Genomic DNA, 19339 nt, shown 5'->3' with positions numbered 1-19339 from the left:
AGCAGGTTGGAAAGTACTGTGTGAAACAGGCATACTGGAAAGTCACATTGATGTAGAGACGTATTTGTTAAGGACATCATTCACGTTGTCTTAGCATGAAGAAACTTAGCATCTGGTAATACATAGTATATATAGTACTAAACACAACACTAGAAAGTTGTAGTAGTCATAATACTTTTTGAATTGCCTGCCTGTATATTGCACTTTAGTAACCTTAACAGCAGCTGTATGAGTTTTTACATATTTTGGCCTATAAAGACAAAAAAAACCCAAACATACACATACTGATTACTAAATAGTGTGATTTAAAATGAAATTGGAAATTATTTTTTCCTGGTTTAAAATTAAAGTGGAAAATATTTTTTTCCTGCTTTCCTCTATGGATCTATCTGTTCATCAGATAAGATGCTCTTACCGGTAAGAACTGGTCAGTTCTGAACTCGAAGTCATCAACAGGTAGACAACCATTAAGGAAAAATAATACAGATTGTAGATGGATACAAGACTCAAATGAGCAAAGATACCATGGATACACAAAAATTATAATGAAGAATTTGGTAGTAAGTTTAAAATTGTTTATTTTCCAGTAACTCTGAATTAAGAACTAATCAAACAGCTTTGCCAATAAAAGGATATTTAACTTCAGTGTTGTAGCTGTCTCAATACGGACCTGAAAGACGAAAGTCAGGAAGCACCACGCATATGTCCATTAAATATTTTGATTATCAACATAATTTCTGACAATATCAAATCAGTTGCTGTTTTTGCAGCTGCATCATTCTATGAGTTCTGTCATCCTCTAAGAAATGTAGTTACTTCAATTCAAACATTTTCAATTGCTTTCATTTTAGTATCCTTTACATTTTATTTGGCATTGCTAAAGTGGTACCATCTGGAGAAACTACTCCAGCAAAACCTTCATGAAGGTCAAGAAAGAATTAAATAGGAAGATATCTAGCCTGTGATAAAAACTCTTGCAATAGAGAAGGAGTTTAACTTGGGATTATCTCATGGCTTGCCGTCACCCAAAAAGCACAGAATCAAATAAACTCAACAAGTTAGCATCTTCTTCCCTTGTAGGTATTCAAATGCTCAGAAAGCATTAAGTGAAAACAGTCACAACATTGACACAGAAACACATCCTGCTCTGCTAAAGCTGTCTGGAATCATAGAAATAACTGATGACTGCCAATTACTAATACTTAACTAACAAACTAGCTAGGTTTGTTTTATTTGTTGGCTGCTAGGTCTGTTTAAAAATAAAAACAAAAGAAGCAATTGCAAAACCAGCTTCTCAGCTGAAATTGTAGCTTAAAACCACAGAATTGTACTCAATCAGCTTGGCAACCAATGCCATTTATCATATTCTGCTAGCAGATAACTATGTTGATACTTAAGTAATACTGTATACTGCAGGGACTAGTCACAGAATAACGCTGTTTTATCTACACAAAGTGTTCATTTGTTTATAAATTATTTATCTCAAGACACTTCACAACTTTCTTACAAAAAACAGACTACTGCTACTGCCATTCATTTTCACACCAAAGTCATCACTAGCGAACATCTTAAGAGCTTGTTTCATGTCTTTGACCTTATTGTTCAACATCTCCACAATTAAACACCCCCACAATTCCCAACAGGTTATCTTTTGCAAGACACAACAGACTTTAAGGTATGATGTTATGAAATTCTCAATCAAGTTCACACAAGGTATGGTATCTATGTTTCACCTGTGTTTACAGAACAAATATGTAATCCAAAACATTACTTATTTATACTTACCACTAAGTCCTGGTCTTGAAGCAAGTTACAAATTGCCTCATACAACACAGGTCTCAAGTCTGATTTGAATTTTACAGAAATCCACTGTCCAATCAGCCAAATTACTCGTCTGCGTATTGGTTTGTATCTTTAAAAGTAGGGGAAAAAAAAATTGTACTCATTAACTCATTATACTTGCTGTTCCAGAATACTTTGATGAAAAAGAAATCAAAGAATCACTAGGAAAACATTATTCCCCAAAACAATTATTAAAAGATGTAGTTTGTTAAGACCAACTTTAGAACTTTGGTACAGAAAGCTTTTTCATCAAAATTCTGAACACCCACTTAGTCTGAAAAAGATGACTTTCATCCTAAATGACTGTATCTTGAAGGTCTCACTAGAGATACAGTTTATTCTGCACATACCACACCACAAAAGAAACTAAAAATAAATCTCACATTTATTACTGCCATCATGGTGTCTACTGCTTTCACCATTGTTTCCAGCAATTTTCTTGACATTCCTTTTATGCTCAAAATTTTAGGTCAGATACAATTTAAAAATGCAAACCTAAGTACTGCATCACAGCAACTGACAGATTATTTCATGTCACCAGTCTAAAACTATTCTTAGGAAGAACTGATACCACCTAGTCTTGCACCACTGCAGCAACAAGAGCACCAATCAAACAGCTTTAGCGTCAATGGGAAGAAGTAAGAACCAGAACAACGAGCTGAATTGCCTAACATAATGATTGAGAAAAGCATTCCATAGAGCTGCTATTCTTCTCCATTGATTGTAAAAGCTGATCAGGAAGAGTAGCTCAGATTTAAATGTTTAACTTGCAGACATATAATGTTAGGGAAGAGGAGCCCTATTCACAGAATTTTAACTAACGAATTATTTTGCCTTATCCTAAATGTGTTTTTCATTTGATGAACTTCTGCCGTGCAAGCCACCAAGACAGAAATTTAAGCTGAAGTTACTGAGGTTTCTTTACATTTAATAAATGCTATTTATTAAACATTCCCATAACCATGAGATAATTAACAAAGCACACCTTCAGAGAACATGAAAGTTGTGGAAGTAGCATATATACAGCAGTTCATTAAACTGGAACGCAAAGCTAATGAGGAGTAACATTCCAGTATTGCTTGAGATTTATTGACTGGCAGTGAAGAATGAACAATCCATGCTGAAGCACGACTTGCACAAGACCTTGCCTTACTAACACATCCTTCTATTTCAGAAACTGTGATGATACAACTTTTTCTATTCTTTGAATGCTCGTGTCTGATAGATAACCTTGGAAAAATCAGAATACTACAAAACTAAGAGACTTTTCTTAAGGTTGGCATTGGATAGTTTTCAAACCACTATCACATAAAGAAAAGTTTTAAATGCCATGACATAAGTACATATCCATCTGCTGACACTACTTGTGCGAAAAGCTCACCTCTTAGAACATCGTTAGCTTTAACACTAAGAGCACACACTGACTCAATACAAGCAGATTGAGCCTCCTGGACCTAAAGCTCACATGGGAAAAGTGACCATGTTCCAGAATGAGGTAGCTTCTATTGCAATAGTCATGGGACAGTAGCTTTAAGTAGTTTGGACAGCATTCAGACATTCAAGTCAAAAGTATCTTACTTGATACCAAAGTACTAAGTGTCACATCGATACTTTCTCTCTGCAGGAAAAATTGTTTTAAGATTGAATTAATGCAAAAAAATTGTACTCAGTAAACTATTTTCATATTACGGAAAAGTTTCTCCTTAATCAGTACAAAACTAAATATTATGGAAAGTGATAAATTTGGCAATGCAATGTTTCTAAAAGTCTTTAAGAATATTTTTCATTAATTCCATATTTTTCCTACTGGTATGGTCATGGTTGACAGACTCACTATCAAAAGACACTGAAACATTCAAAGAAAACAAAACACACCAAACTATGTCAATGTTGACAACACAAAGGTTTGTGTTCCCAAACATGAACCAGTTTGTGAATAAGCATGCTAATCACCATGGGACATTCTGCGGGACAGCAGATCATACCCTCCAATCTGCTTTATCTGAACTGCATACGTATTCCTGAAGCATCATTAAAGCAGCACTCCATTCAAACTACTAACACCATCTCCCTTGTTGCAATGGTGGTCTCCAATGGTGCTGGCAGTAGAAGCAGTTCAAGCAAAAAAGGCTTCAAACTTCGGGACGACTTCTACTGCAAGCTTCTGTCCCCACAGGAATTTCATCCTGGGACATCATAAATGTCAACTAAATGATCAGGTAGCTGTCTTACCAACTGTAAATACATCTATTTCAACCATAGAAGACTTTTGTCAGTTTTACTTATGCTATATGGATGAACAGCATAAAAATGCCAAAGCCAGCATGTGCTACGAATACCATGGCAGCTTTATTCACAGATTGGTGCTGGTACAGCACAACAAAGGATCAATAATATATACAAGAGCTTTCATTTTTTCCTGCTCTTCTGACATTTATCCTAACCATTAGAATACTTGGCCACTGCTAGGTAGCAAGATGAAGCTGAGGTCTTATGGGGAAAAAAAAAAAAAAGACTAATGAGAAAGAATAAAAACATTAGGAAACACCAGGTAAACAACTGTGGCAATTACTCTGTGACTCTGAAGAAAGGTTATACAACCAAATGTAAATAATTAATGTTTTAAAAAGTATATTGTAATAAAAGAAGCATTCTAGTATTTTTAAGTTTAGCAGGATCTTCTACTCTACATGAAATTGAACTGTATTTGTAAAAAAAGTGTTCATAACTGGCATTTGGGAATTAAAGAAATTGGCTAGCAACTCATTATAGAAAATCAACCACAACTTACAGTGGCTCTGAAAGGTATTAGCAAACAAATTAGTTTATATTTCAAACAACCATTATGTCTGGTAAGAAGAATTGCAAATGTGAAAAAAAAGTAGTAAAATTCTTCAAAGGACATTAGGGTCACTGCTAATGACTCTGATGAGAAAAATAAGACATACTTATTCAGAGTCAAAGGGTGATTTGGAACTCATCTGATGAGGATTAGCATGTACAATAGCAGTCACTACTTCCCCTGAGGGAAGTGGGACAGTTTGAGGAACAGGGAGGAACACTGTCTTCTAGCCAGTTGTAGAGATGGACAGTCTGTGGCAAGATGCCAAAACTGATCTTTCTAAATACTGTGATAGTTGCTAAACAAAAAAGGTACTCATGTGAGGGCCATCCAAGTGACAGGGACCTTGGTGAGAAGGAAAACCCATGGCAGATGGGCTCTTTATGTAGAACCAGCCTCCAATCATTCACATTTTACAACACAACCCAAATCCTTACTTCCCCACTTTATTGCTGGCAAAATTAATTGAAGAGTGCTAGAGGGCTTGTATTTAAGCTAGTAGAGAAGAATAAAGCACTATTTTGGCTAAGCTACAGTTTTACAGAGATTATTCCCACAGATTTCAGTTGAACTTTGCTGCCTAAAGGGCTCTGGGGTCTCAGGAGGCCTAAACATCTTTCTCTAAATGAGCAAAGGAGAATGTCCTGAGAAAGTTTAGTCAACTCAAATATATGCAGGAGGACAGACTTACAGTATTTTTATAGAACCCTGGAAGTATCCACCACACCGTAATTTAAATATAAACAGAAACTGCCAGGAACACTGTCACTTCTGTGACTGTATCAGTTATCTATATGAATTTCATACCTCTGCTCATTTAGTGGATGTGTTTATTATATTGAGTATTTTTCAAGTCTGCAATTATTAGACATTGTATATCATTAGATTTGTATCAACAGTTCATATTTAAAGGATAAAAGGCATAACAAACCAAGATGTTTACCTGTTATGAGAAACCTGTAGTTCTGCTAATAGTTGATTTTTAAACCACTGATCAAAATCCACACTATCAAATAGTTCATAAGCAGCCAGTCCAACCGCATTATACACTGGGGAAAAACAATAGTTATGCTTATTGTTTGCTTAAATGTTCAATTTTTAATACTAAATAATCAGACTAAGTTTCAAAAAACATTTTTGATAACCTGAACATAATAAACAAAAGAAAACTAAAGCACATCTTTCTGAAGAAAGATATTATCAGACCATGGTGAAGGGAACTCTGGAAGAAATTTTAGTAAAAAAGGTATTGCAGAAGAAAATTCAAACTCTTGAAAATAGTTAAAAGCGGTAAGAACAATGAAGATTTTATTCTAACATCAAGAATGGTTCCACCAGAGGTCTTAGACAATTCTTTTCTTTTGCCATAAAATCTCCTCACTTGTAAAATGGACAGTATCTCCATGGAAGCACTGTAGCTCATTTATTTGCAGACAGGAAAGTACAGGACAATATGGGAGACTGTCTAAGGGTTTGTTTCATTAAAAATATGGAAAAAGTGCCATATTTTTACAAAAGCATTTCAAAAAGTAAAGACTGACATCAAGTGAAAGAAGAAACAGGGTTCAGATCCTAATTCCCAAATGTCTCAAAAAAATCTTGCAAATTCTTCATATAATTTTTAAGAAGTCAAGCACATACACAAAAGCAGCTCTGTTACTTCAAAGGTAAAGTAAAATTTAATTTACCAGCATCTTTAATCAGTATGGCACTGGTATCTTCCATGTTGGTAGATCCTACAAGACAAAGTTAAAATAAAGAAAAAAGTATAACTAAAACAAAGAACACAAGTAACTTTGCACTTACACACTTTAAATAGTATGCTGTGAATTAAGACGGCTTTGCTATTTTTGTTTTATTCACAAGTTGTTATTTCAGTTTTGATACTTTCTTCAGTTGAATATACTAAAATCAAATCTCTGCTTTCATATCCCATTTTTGACTGACGACTTCAGAGGTGAGTATTTTTAACAGCAACATGCAAGTCAGAAGCATGTATTTTAAATGAACAGACTCAAAACCTGCAAATTGCTGATAAATGTCAACCACATGATACTATTTCCGAGAGTCCTAGACCTAGTTCCTATATACCTTACATGCGTGCATGTGTACTTAAAATGCATTAAGTAAAGATTTTCTAAAATCTTAAGAAGTAATGAATTCTTAATATCATCTAGTACTTCCAACAGTAACTCTCAGGTTGAAAACATCCAGAAATGGCTACTAGGGGCTTCAGGAGAAAAGAAAAGTGTACATGTACCTTTTAGCACGGAGGTACTAACTTCCATAATTCTTGGAAAACAAAATAACTGTCAACCCTGTTGTAAGGAACCTTTTACCATTCCCAGTATCACAGCACAGCAAGCCATCCTGAAACTTACGTACACAAAGTATTTTATGAAGAGACTCTGTGAAGTCAGAAGCCACTCTCAGAAAATGAGTATTTATTTCTACTTAATAGGACATACTGATCTGTTCTGGTAAGTTCAAATATAAAATATTTTAAGTCAGGTAAGATACAACCTGGGGAAACAACCTAAGCTGAAATGACAGGGAAAACAAAGCAGCAGCTACCACTCATTGACTTTCAAGGCCACGAGAAAACTTAGTTTGGGGGCAGAGAATCATAGAATACAATTAAAACTTGAATCATTCCTCAGTCTATGAAGACTGCAGTCTTCACACAGAAAACCACTAAATTTCTAAAGCAGATTCTTCAGATTTGGAAAGTCCTCTAGACTCTCCAAAGTGACAGCATAACTTGAACTTTTTCTTCTAACATTTTTTCTTTCCCCAGGATTTTTGCAGAGAAACAGCAGAATTACCATAAACTGCCTTGCAACATTTCAACAGGAAGTTCCCAGTAAAACACAACCTACAGAATTTATAAAGCTTGTCGACCATTCTCAAGAAAGCCTGACACATCATGAAGGTAAAAATGCCCCCATCTTTGTCAGTCATCTAAAATAGTTATGACAAAAAGTAAAGAATCCTTAGGAATTCCTCTTACTAGGTAAACATTGCATTTTCCTTATGGTAGGTTTAGAAATACTTTTAAAATATTAACATGTCCTTTCAAAAACACAGAGTGAATGCACTATACGAAACAAGGTAGAATTGTTGTAACGGTTGACAAAAGCAAATGTAAAGAATTCTACATTTTACAGTTCATTTATTTTTTAAAGAACTTACCTTGTAGACTGTGAACCATTTCTAAAAGCACAGGGATAAGAGTCTGATTATATTCATGGAAAATATCAATAAAAAGAACTTCTGTGCATGGCTGAAAAATTAAAACATTTGTTTTAGAACCTATCAAAATGAAGGCAATTAAAACACATTTTACGCTAAGATTTTAAGTGCTGAATACCTCGCACCAAAGTTCAAAATTTAAAATGCAATATACTGTAGCAAAATTACTATTATACCACTCTTACTACTATACAGTATGCTTAACTCTTGCTAGAGTTTGATGGCTGTATCTATATCAGTCAAGTTCTGCAGTAGGACAATGGATTTGTGGAGCAAAATAGCTGGTGTTGAGGAGCCAGTGACCACACTGTAGGCATGTCATGGTTTCTTTTTGGATTAGCTCTTGGATTTGATTAGATTTTGAATACCCTTTTGCACTTGGAACATACTAGACGCACGGGATTGGGTTTTTTAGTTTTAGAATTAAAGTAATCCAGCAAATAAATTTTGAGATCTCCCTGCAAAGCAAACCACTGCAGTGATAACTGGGAGATTCATTACAACAGCATACTTTTGATCTGAACTAAAATGTTAATATAGATGCACCTGAAACTTTCTTCATTCATCATGTCTACTAACAAAGTTATAAGTGATAATACCAGTTATCGGCTTAAAGAAGAGACAACTTCTACTGGGTTTAATCACCATCAGATACTACACAAGACAAATGCTGAAGCAAACTCCTTTTCCCTCCCTCCTAAAACATGAATTGTATAGTTTCCAGTGTATTCCAGCATGTTTGAACATTGATAAAGGAATAAAGTTAATTTATACTAATTCTAATGAATTTCTTTAATGATTTTTTTGAAAAGCACAAGCCTATCTTTCTACCAAATATAATCTCTTGGTTACAAGACTATCAAGAAATGCATCCAGAAATGTTGAATGGTTTTGTTTCAAATTGAAAGACTTACTCTGAGACTGTACTTCCAAGAATCTCCTCCTGACTCTTCTACAGCTATTATTTCACAAAGAAAAGGAAAAAGTATTATTTCAGCTATGGTTTGAATAAAGTTTAGTATTTAGATATGTGGGTATCAGAGTACTGAGAAATCTCTTGTTATGAAAACAATCTCTAGAGGGAATATTTGTCCATGTAACAAGACTGCAGAAAATAAAACAGCCAATATTGCAGTAAGCAATTTGTAGAGGCAATGCAGATATGAACCTCTACTATCAATATCTAAATAAAGTGCAACCAACTACACAACATGTTTCTTACTGAAGCCTTCTGGGTCCTCTTCCCACATGGTTAATTCTTCCTTTGTCAGCAGGAAATAGTGGGTGACTAATCTCCTACATATTTCCATTAGTGTTGGATATGTGAAAAACGCTGTCTTTATCTTATGTGCTTCAAGAGTTTCAGGACTGCTATCTGAAATAAAACACAGAAAATTCCAAATTACAATTAAGTGGATTAATGATCAAACAGTAGTTTAGTAAAATTAGAAAGAAATCAATAGATAAGAAATTCTTCTCAGAAAAAAACAAATATATTTTTGTAGCAGACTTTCATAACAGACTTTCAGGTAGTATACTTTCTTTAAGCAAGGCGAATTCCCAAATTAATTTACTCTTAAGAGGGTTCTCTAACAGCACAATTAGACTGAAGGGTCATTAGGGCTTCACAAAGTATTTATAATGCTTTTCAGCTACTATGTAGATTAAAAGAAAAACTGTTTACCTGCTGGTTTTTTGATTGGGTTTTTTATTTAGCATTACTGAATTTAAAAACACATAGAACCCAAAGAAAGTTTCATTTATACCTATTCAGAGTGTTTATCCAAATACAATCTTAAAAATAACATGGATTTTTTAGGAGTTAATATTGGTTAAGGAAAGCAGCAATAAAACCAAGTACTGTATGCTATACAACCAACACAAATGCTGTATATCATAAATTAAGAAAAAGAAATTTTCTATTTTAATTTTTCTTTAATCACCCAGTTCTCAAAAAGTCAAGTGCTATAGCTTTTATCAGAATGTGCTATATTCTTCTTGTCTTAAGTAACCACATTTCTATTTAAAAAATTCAAACACAACTATGAACTTTTGCAAGTAGAAATTGCTGTTAACAATCAGTGGATTTAGAACATTCTAATGTATTATAAAACAATAGAGTAACATTGAAATATAATAATATTTTGAAGAATTTTAAATGCTGGGTTTATGTAATCTTCCTGACACATACCAGTAAGCTCATGAAACTTTTTTTCCCAATGCTTATTGTTATCTAGTCATTGCGAAATGCCAAACTAAAGCGGAAAGTTAGTTTTTTTAATACAGTTCAATTCTATTTTTCATTATCCGTACACAGAGCAGTGTATGAAGATTCAGAATGAAACAGTACGACCAAGCAGAACATATAAACTGCTTTATATTCAACTGCATGTCAAATTCACTGTTTCTGTATTTCAGAGTACTGGTATTAGTTAATTACAGCAAAAAAAAAAAAAGAACAAAAAAAATTTTTTTCCCAAATATTTCTCAAGGGAAAGATGCATCAAACCATTTGATGAAAATAAACCGAATTACATACCTCAATATTTTTTAAAATTGGTTCAATGAAAACTAAAACAATCAACAAAGAGATATTCATGTTCCTTGTGTATTTAAAACTACTTTAGCAAGCCAATGTCTATATATATTAATGCTTTAATCATCAAAATAAGAATTATCATTATAGAGACAGAAGCATACATTACTAACTATTAAAACATTAAGTGCTTCAAAAGAAAGTCTTAAAGGAGTTTTAGTGTTTGGAACAACCAGCAAAACGTTTCTCAAGATATAAAAATGGTTTTAGTAAATAGCAGCAGTACCTTCAATATTTTTGGATGGCTTGTATGCATAATTTTTTACAATCATCTTAATGAGATTCATGCACTGTACAATAAACCGCTCAAATACAATTCCTTCACCAGCCTCAGTGAAAACATAGCTTACAGCAAACTCCAATGACCTCTGAATCAAAGGGGTGAATGAAAAAGGATGTTGATCCAGGAAGTCCAAAAGCTAAAAATTAAAGAAGTAGAAGAGCAAGAAAGAGAAATAAATTCACTTTTTGTGCAAGTCTTATTAAATACTTTCATAAACTAGTTATCAAAAACAAGTGCCAATTTATATAAAATTGTAGAAAGGAAAACTGAACACAGACAGGAAATTAGGAAGGGATCAGTATCAATGGTTAATGAAGCATTATTTTGCCCTGAAATTCTTGATTCATGTTCAAAATTATCTTTTTTTACGTTTAAGGAACAACACCCATTTTAAATTAGACCAGCTTGCTAGCAACAGAGCATATAAAACGTATCAGCCACACTTAAAACCCTGAACATTTTAGCAAGTAATTCATCCCTATAAGAATTATTGTAAGTAAAAGAGGCATGAGGGAAATAACTTTTTATTCTTTTTTTCTCCCTCTCTACTGCAGTATGAGCTTTTGCTTCTTCAGCTTAGCTTTTCCTACTAGTGGTCTAGAATGCACTTGTCAATTCCTTTAGTCTCCTCTACTACTGCAAAAATGCCTAAATTCTTGCATCTGAATTTCTACACGTGGTAGATTATCTATTAAAGTGTATTTTATTTTCAGGTTTATGAAAAAAGATGCACATGCCTCACATACTTTGCTTATTAGTTCAAAGTAAGAAGTGCTATGACAAAGACTAAAAATATTGGGTCAGAGCACCTCCAGTTCAATTTTGATGAAACTGACAGGTGCCTCCCACTTTTTATAATTAGGCTGAATATTTAAATAAGACCCATGGCTCCAAAATAGAAACTGAAAACAACATGAATTCTGTAGGTTTTACATCTTTTAAAAACAGAGCAAGTGACAATGCTAAAAATACCTTCTGATAATATATGCAACTAATGGTTGCACAGAATTAGCTGACAACTCCAAATGTATTATATAATACAAAAGACAGAGGGTAAGAGAGTTTTTTGTTACATTTTCTTTCAATAAACTAAAAATGGCCAGTTATCCAGTAGAACTAACAGGGCCTTAGAAACAGCAATCTAACTACTTATAAAAGACAGGATGACAAGTTTATCTCTTCTTTATTCATCAATGCTGATGTTAGGATTTGTTTTAGCAAAAATTCCAGTATTCTTTTTTGAGCAAAATCCTAGCTAAATTATTTACTTATGAAGTGCATTTAATTGTTTGAGCTAAGGAAATGTATTCTTCACTCCTACAACTTCTGCCAGCATGAGTAAACAGATGCCCTTTTTTTCAAAAAAATTTAAAAAATATATTTCATAACAAAGAAGTTTTAAGTTGCATTACCTCCCATTTATTACAAGATCTGAAACCTATTGGCTTTAAGGCACATACATATCTGAATAGGGACTGCTCCTCCAGAATGGTAAACTATTCAGTAACTGAACGGAGAATTTACTTACCACTTTAGTGAACAGAATTATAGTCTTTTCTAGACGATCTCTGCATACGTTTTCTGCTCTTATACTTCTACCTGGTAAATCAGATATTTAACAACTATCATTTTTTCAGACTTTCCTTTTCTTTCTGGATAGCTAAGTTTTGAAAAATAACGCTGGAGAACAACTTGTTTTATCTGTAGTTCAGGGATTACAGTAGCCAGAAAAAAAGTTCTATGGCAGAATAAATTCAAAGTCAAATTCAAGGTAATGAGTACTAGGGGGTGGGGGGGTGGGGAATCTTTAACCGTTTCTCAGCTGCAGTGAAATTCACTGTAACTGATCAGAATAAAACAACTGGGACACCATTACAGACAAGTCAATGATAAAAGACAGTTAAAATAATGCAAGCAAATGCTAGCATAGAAAAGAAATAAAAAAATCATTGAAAAGATGAAAGTGCCCTTTTATTGAAGCTATGGCATATCCTCACTACATAATATTATGTGCTTTTCTAGAAACTCCACCTTAAAAATATAATTGATTATGGACACTGGAAAACATTCTGAATTTACAAAAAACAGATAAAGCTCTTATAAAAAAGAGAAAAACATAGAGCCATAATGAAGGCATACAGGCAAAAAGCATGATACAATAAATGTAAACACTAATCTGGTAAGGTAGTCAGGCCTGCTTTTGCAAAACAACTTTGATTAGAAAAGTGGAAATGGGAAGGTTCAGCTCAGTTCTACCTTAGGACATTCAAACCCCACAGTCCTCATGTTCTAGGGGACTATGATAAACACCAAGCTTCAGGATGGGATGGCTTTCAATACAGTTAATTGAAGCTAGGCAACTATCTTGCCAAAAATGAAAGAAGGGCCAGAAAGTGCGTGACTGCAGTATAGTAGAAGGGGCAAACAGGTGCATGCAAAGAAGCCTGCATTTTAGAAGAGCAAAAGAAGTATTTTATTCTGCCATTGAACACAGTGGCAGTTTTCATCTTTTCTAGCAATGAGGCTCAGGGCCCAGATTAGCCCCTCTTACCCAAGTACCTTCATTTATATCAAAAAAATTCTTTCTACTCCGTGTAGACATCTATTCTCAGAAAAAGCATTGAATCCTAAAAGAATGACCTGACAGGCTTCAAATGAATGAATGGCTTGCACCAGGTCTACTACAAGTGTACAAGCAAGAAAAGAGGAGCAAGTTCAGATGCAACACTGCTAAACATCTTTCTGCTTTGCTTCAGGTAACTGCTCTGCAAAAGCACTAACACCTGCCAATTATGCTTATATTTGTTGACTGTGTTAACCTATGGTTGCCTGCCTCAGACTACCACTCTTCCAGTTATAAAGTATATATAGCTGAATGTGGTCTTTATTTTCCATTTTACACATACCAAAATATATGGGAAACTCCAGGAAAAAGAAAAATCATAAAAATCTCCCAAAGAAGAAAACTCAAGATGATATGGGTTTTAGTAGCATCTGCATATTTTAATATGGATACTTTGTCAACCCATTGCTTAATTATTTTTTTTTCCTTGGCATTATCACACCAAGCATAATTTTGGTCACATTTTAGTCTGTTGATATAAAAGGACATTTTTGCTGAAGTCTTTTCTGACAGTTTCGGCAGCATTTAAAGTAATAGCTTTGCATTTATAAAAAATACCTTGCACCTAAATGATTATTGATGATGCACTAAACTGTATTATGTTTTCATCCAGCTTCTAATATTTAACAACCAATACAGTGAAAAATATCCAGATACTTACTACACTCCAGAAACTGTTTTAGCCGTTCAAACACTGCATGTAGAAAACCCTGAAAATTATACAAGTATATGTGTCTTTTAAAGATGAAGCTTATTTTGCACTGTATTATGAGAAGAAAGTTGGGTCAAACTGAAGTCAGGTCAGATGTGTTACTAGCTCAGGCATCACTTTATCACTTTTAACTGAACTGATTATCTTGGACAAACAATTTCCTCATGAAACAAATAATTAGCTAGCAGACTGCACAGATGATCCAAACTGACCTTATTAGTACCACACAAACAGCATAGCATCTCTAATAGGAAGTATAGGTAAATATAGTCATATGCTTTACAACATCCTTATCCAGTTCTTTCCTGTTCTCAACTTCCTAGTTTAGGATGTAGGTTGTAGGTACCCAATTCCTCCAGTAAAGCAGGCAGTGTTCAGGGTTAAGGGAGATGTTTAGATTTCTCCCTCGCCGCCTCCCCCCTCTCCCCCCGGTAGGCAGCCTACCACAGGCTTTCATCTCAGACAAATTCTATCAATAGAATTTGATAGGAGAATATGCCATTACATTCATTATTAAATGAAAACATAGTCTTCAAATGATGGTGGGAGAGTACATGTAAGACATCTTTCAGTAGGCAACAAGGGTCTCGCTACCATGTGACATGTAAATTGGAAGGGGTACCTGCTCTTTTTTTTAAATATCATGCCATTAGTATCACAGTGTTCAGGATCTTTCTAGGATCTGACAGTTCTTAACTGATGGGAGGACACCTTTGACAGCGTATTGCTTGATCTTCCTTTACATAACACAAATGTGTGCCTTTCAACCATCTTTAAACATAGGCGTAAGACCACCTGAAATCATCACAAAAGATTTCTAATCTAGAACTAGAAACAGATAACGTCACTTACCATCACCTCTACACTCCAATGAGGTTCTACAAACCCATGGACTGTCAGTTTACGAAGCACTAGGAAAAAAAAAGGTTACTTGTGTAGGTATTTCTCAGCCCTTGTTCCAACAGATTTCAGAACAGGATTACAATTACAGTTGCTGTGTCTTTCTTCCAATTCTCCATATTAAAAAATACATTTAATTTTGGGCCTTTGGATGCCTCAGCCATACCTAACATGAATCTAATTTTGTTGAAATTACTTTAAAATTGAGTACACTACATGTAAAATAAGGAAGAGAACTCCAGGAATTACTGAATCAAGAATTCTGCAAAAGCTGTAAGTATTCAACCTCTGAAAGGTTCTGCAGCAGGAAAAGGACCAAGTACAGTCAGCAAGGGCTCATAAGCCATCTTATGAATTTTCTCAGGTTTATCACTGCCAGTAACCCAGACAAGCGGCATGCTGCACCTTCTGAAACAATTCAAGGCAGGTATCATCTACATTGCAAGCACTGCACACAAACCTCTCAATTCTTCAAAGCAGCAAAGTACAGTAAGGATATGTATTCATCCCACTGATAAGTACTTGAGCATCAACCTAAAATCTAAACTGACTGCTAAGGCTACCTCTTCACTGAACACAAGGTGAACTTAAGAAAATAATTCATAGCTCACAGCTTCCTCAATTAAGTGCCTAAAGATAGATGCAAGCCTAAATTACAAAAGAGATGAAAAACCAACCTGTTATGCCCTCAACTTTCCCACCTCTTAGACTTTGACTTCTTAAAACATGCATATCAGAAGGGTGCATATTGAGAAACAAGAGAACCTTCTCCCTCTTCCATGTGAACAATCCTCCTTCTGCCTTGCAAAAGGCACAGGTAAAATAAACCAAGATTATTGGTTTTCCCAATGGGCATGGCGTTGTTAGAGAATGCTAACTTTTTACCAAAGAAGTCTTACTCAATCACTGTGAAGAAACTTTTTTTGATTCCTTATATTTAATATCATTCTATATTATTACCTTTCAATGACAACAAGGTTCTTTCTAGTGAATTTGAGGCTGCAGCTTCATCCCCTGTACAAACTTGCTGTAGGAACGTATCGGTATGATGATTCCACAAGGAACATGCAAAGCTATAAATACCTGATGCAAGCTGCAAAAGGAAGAAAGACCAACAATATATTGGATTTCCTGAATTTGGCTATAGCATAATAAATTCCTAAATTTTAAAGGCCAGTTTAGACTGTTAAATTAATTAATCCATCTTCTTGTATATCACAGGCCACAGTGTTTCACTGGCTTCTTTGCTGTACTGAGTTGTACTGGTCCAAAGATGTTTTCCAGAAAAATATCTTGTCTTAATTTGAAGATGTTATGATAGACTCACCTGCTTCCCTGGCTACTTGGTCTGTGACTCTACCACTTTAAAGATAACTATTTAGGCCTCCTTTCTTATCTGATTTTCATTAAATACAGCCACAGGTCTATAATACAGTATGAGGCTTCAAAAAACTATCAGCTCTCCTCATCACCTCCTCTCTGACAAGACTTAGACTGTTTGTCTTACAGCATAGTTAGTATCTGAATTAGCTTACTCTGGGACACAGCAGTTATATGCCTATCTCTAATAAAAATAGCATTGAACAATGCCTACACTGAAACTAACTTTATTTTGTTGATAGCAGCAAACTCTGACATTTGCCTCAAATTATTTAAAATACAGAAAGACAAATAGTTTCTAATTAGCTAGCACTGAGCAAATCTCAAACTTAATTCACATTACAGTTTCCAAATAGTGCTTACCTGATAAAGATATGTGAAGTATAAACAGAAGATAAAGAATTTCTCATTCAGTTATGGTTGCACTTGACAGCTTCATAGTTAAGGATGAAACTGCACTTAGTCTGCTACACATTACATCAATGGAATCAAAAGCACATATGACCTGTTTGTTTGGTTCATTTGAATAAAGGTGAGACAGTAGAAACTCCTGATAATTATTCAATAATGTGTTCATGGAGTTGCAAAAAACACAGCACTGAATAATTATCAATAGCTTCAACCTACTCATGCTTAGGGGCTTGATTCTGGGTATTGGGGGGGGGGTGTCTCTTAAATAGAATATGCTAATACTAACCATAATAGTAAGCAGTAACAACTCAGGTAAAAAAAACAAAACCCCAAAAAAAAACAATTCAAAGCAGCAATAATAGTCCTAATAGTAGAATATACTCCAGATAAACCCATTTGTCATGTGATCAGTGTACCTTAGTACTAAAAAAATTTAAAACAATAATTGCTTTATTAAAAATTAGGGGGAACAGAACCACAAATATACACAGTATCCATTAGGAGGACCCACCACATTTTTACATTTGAAGTCATTCAACTAGCAATTATAATTCGTATTACTGCAGGACCTAAAGGCCTAGTCCTGGGGCCAGGCTGTCTCAAATCCCTGTAGTCAGTAAAAGAGGCAAAGCATGGTGGGAAAAAGATACCCAAGCTAAAGAATAAATACAAAATATCTTCATACATGAAAACTGCTCATGATGAATAGTAACAGCAAAGATGGCAAACCTGTTCAATGTTGGATTTCATAGGCTGCCAATGATCATGAGAATTCTTATTCAAGATTCCTACTTATGACCATACTTCGAAGATTCAGCAATCTCCAAAGCAGGAAAGAAATCAGAACAATCATAAAAACCCTCACTGAAGTTCAACAGAGAGACTAAACTGAATGGTGTGTACCCAGTAGCAGAGAAAGTACCCAAAACCGTCTTGTACTTTATGGTAGGACTGTAAGGACAAGTGCTTCTAGTCTAAGCTAGAAGTTCTGTAGAACTTCACAGTTTCAGAAGAAAAAGTTTTTCAGATAAACTGTAGAAATACAACAGCATTCTTTCAAAACCAGGGCCGAGCAGCAACAGGAAGACTCGAAAACTTAATGTCAAATGAATTGGGGGAAAGACTGTAACTGGTATTTTCACTGATTTGCAGTGAATTCATGATATCACTTCACCAATACATGCTATGTGGCTATGTGCTATTATAAAAAAAAAATAAATACAAATACTACAGGTTTTAACCCATGCAATCAATTACTTCCTAAAAGCAGTAGTACAGTTTTATTACATACCAAAATAGAAATCACTGGTTTTACTTCTAAGAGCCACCATCTAGACGAAGTCCAGAAAAATAGGCTCAAAAGAAAATAGATGTTTATAACCACCAATGGTATATAACCAGATATTATGTTTTTCTATTTGTACTAAAGCAGCTGATTCTGTCTTGAAGATCACTAATGTAGTTATAATCATAACTGTACTATTCACCAGAAAGATGAAGTTATAAATAAGCTGCATTTACAAGTTAGTGTAGCACAACCTGTACATCATCTAACATTTTTCTTTTTAAACCTCAGGTAACAGAGTTTAGTAAGGGATGCCTTATCTGTCAGAATGACCTTGTAATCTTCAAGTACCATATTATACTAAAAATTTATCAAGTGTTTCCAAAGCTGTTCTAAAAGAAATGTTGAAACTGTAACTACTTATCTGAAAGTATCAAGAAAGTTTGCAATCTGTTACTTAAGCTTTTAGAACTTTTAGCTTCAAATGGCTCCATTCCATAAGAATGGTTTTGACTGTCCAAGTCACATGCCATCCAACAGATGTGAATTCCCTTTACCAGGAGACAGAATAAGCAGACTTCAAAGTTGTCCAATTTTGCCATTATTAAAAAAAAATGAAACCTTACATGTGAACGCTATAGTGCCAGATGGTCAGAAAATTTCCTTTTCCCACCCAAAGTTCAAAAAACTGTGAACATACAGTGTTCCCAACACAGTGAAACTGGATGCACTGAAAATTTTCATTCACATCAAATCAGATGATAGAGGAACTTTGAATGCTGAACATATCCACAAGTTAAAAACCAAGATTTAAGCATAAAAAGGCTGCTTAAAGAGTATGCTTTTTAAAATGAAATTTCAACTATACTTTTAACAAGAACTGCCTTACAAATAATAAAAAAAAAATTGTTATAAGCATTTTCTTCGCATGTCTGAAGTTGCCTCACTCCACGAATAGAAGAACATACTAAGAAAATACCATGCCGAAAAAATGACATTCCATAAGGAAAAACACTCATACAAATTTAATTAGTTTCTTGGAAACACAAAAATTACTGAAGGTAACTGAGCTGTTTTTAAACCTGGTAAGATGGTGGAAATACCAGACCTTACAACCTATAAATTCCTTTCTGTCCCTCTGTTGAGATGGTATGGATTTGGCTATTTTATGAAGGTGGGGCTTTGCAATTGGGTTTTGATTTTTTTGCTATAT

General features: G+C 34.5%; 1 protein-coding gene across 6 annotated transcripts in view; it reads right to left on the bottom strand.

Annotated features, from left to right (window-relative positions):
- The window catches only part of IPO11 (importin 11), a 106543-nt gene that overhangs the window by 64101 nt on the left and 23103 nt on the right, over positions 1 to 19339 (bottom strand). For 5 of the 6 annotated variants that reach the window (XM_075019779.1, XM_075019783.1, XM_075019781.1 and 2 more), the window contains exons 7-19: positions 16011 to 16143; positions 15003 to 15061; positions 14100 to 14148; positions 12344 to 12414; positions 10759 to 10951; positions 9159 to 9311; positions 8851 to 8894; positions 7877 to 7967; positions 6373 to 6420; positions 5628 to 5733; positions 1786 to 1912; positions 637 to 670; positions 416 to 456 (exon numbers count right to left, since the gene is read on the bottom strand). In XM_075019779.1, coding sequence (XP_074875880.1) covers positions 416 to 456; positions 637 to 670; positions 1786 to 1912; positions 5628 to 5733; positions 6373 to 6420; positions 7877 to 7967; positions 8851 to 8894; positions 9159 to 9311; positions 10759 to 10951; positions 12344 to 12414; positions 14100 to 14148; positions 15003 to 15061; positions 16011 to 16143 — 1149 coding nt within the window. The remainder of the gene's footprint in view (positions 1 to 415; positions 457 to 636; positions 671 to 1785; positions 1913 to 5627; positions 5734 to 6372; positions 6421 to 7876; positions 7968 to 8850; positions 8895 to 9158; positions 9312 to 10758; positions 10952 to 12343; positions 12415 to 14099; positions 14149 to 15002; positions 15062 to 16010; positions 16144 to 19339) is intronic. The other variant, XM_075019784.1, reaches the window with a different exon arrangement.

This window comes from Buteo buteo, chromosome Z, assembly GCF_964188355.1.
Source record: "Buteo buteo chromosome Z, bButBut1.hap1.1, whole genome shotgun sequence".
NCBI lineage: Eukaryota > Metazoa > Chordata > Aves > Accipitriformes > Accipitridae > Buteo > Buteo buteo.
The sequence above is the reverse complement of the archived record's forward strand: the minus strand, read 5'-3'. Positions and strand labels throughout refer to the sequence as shown.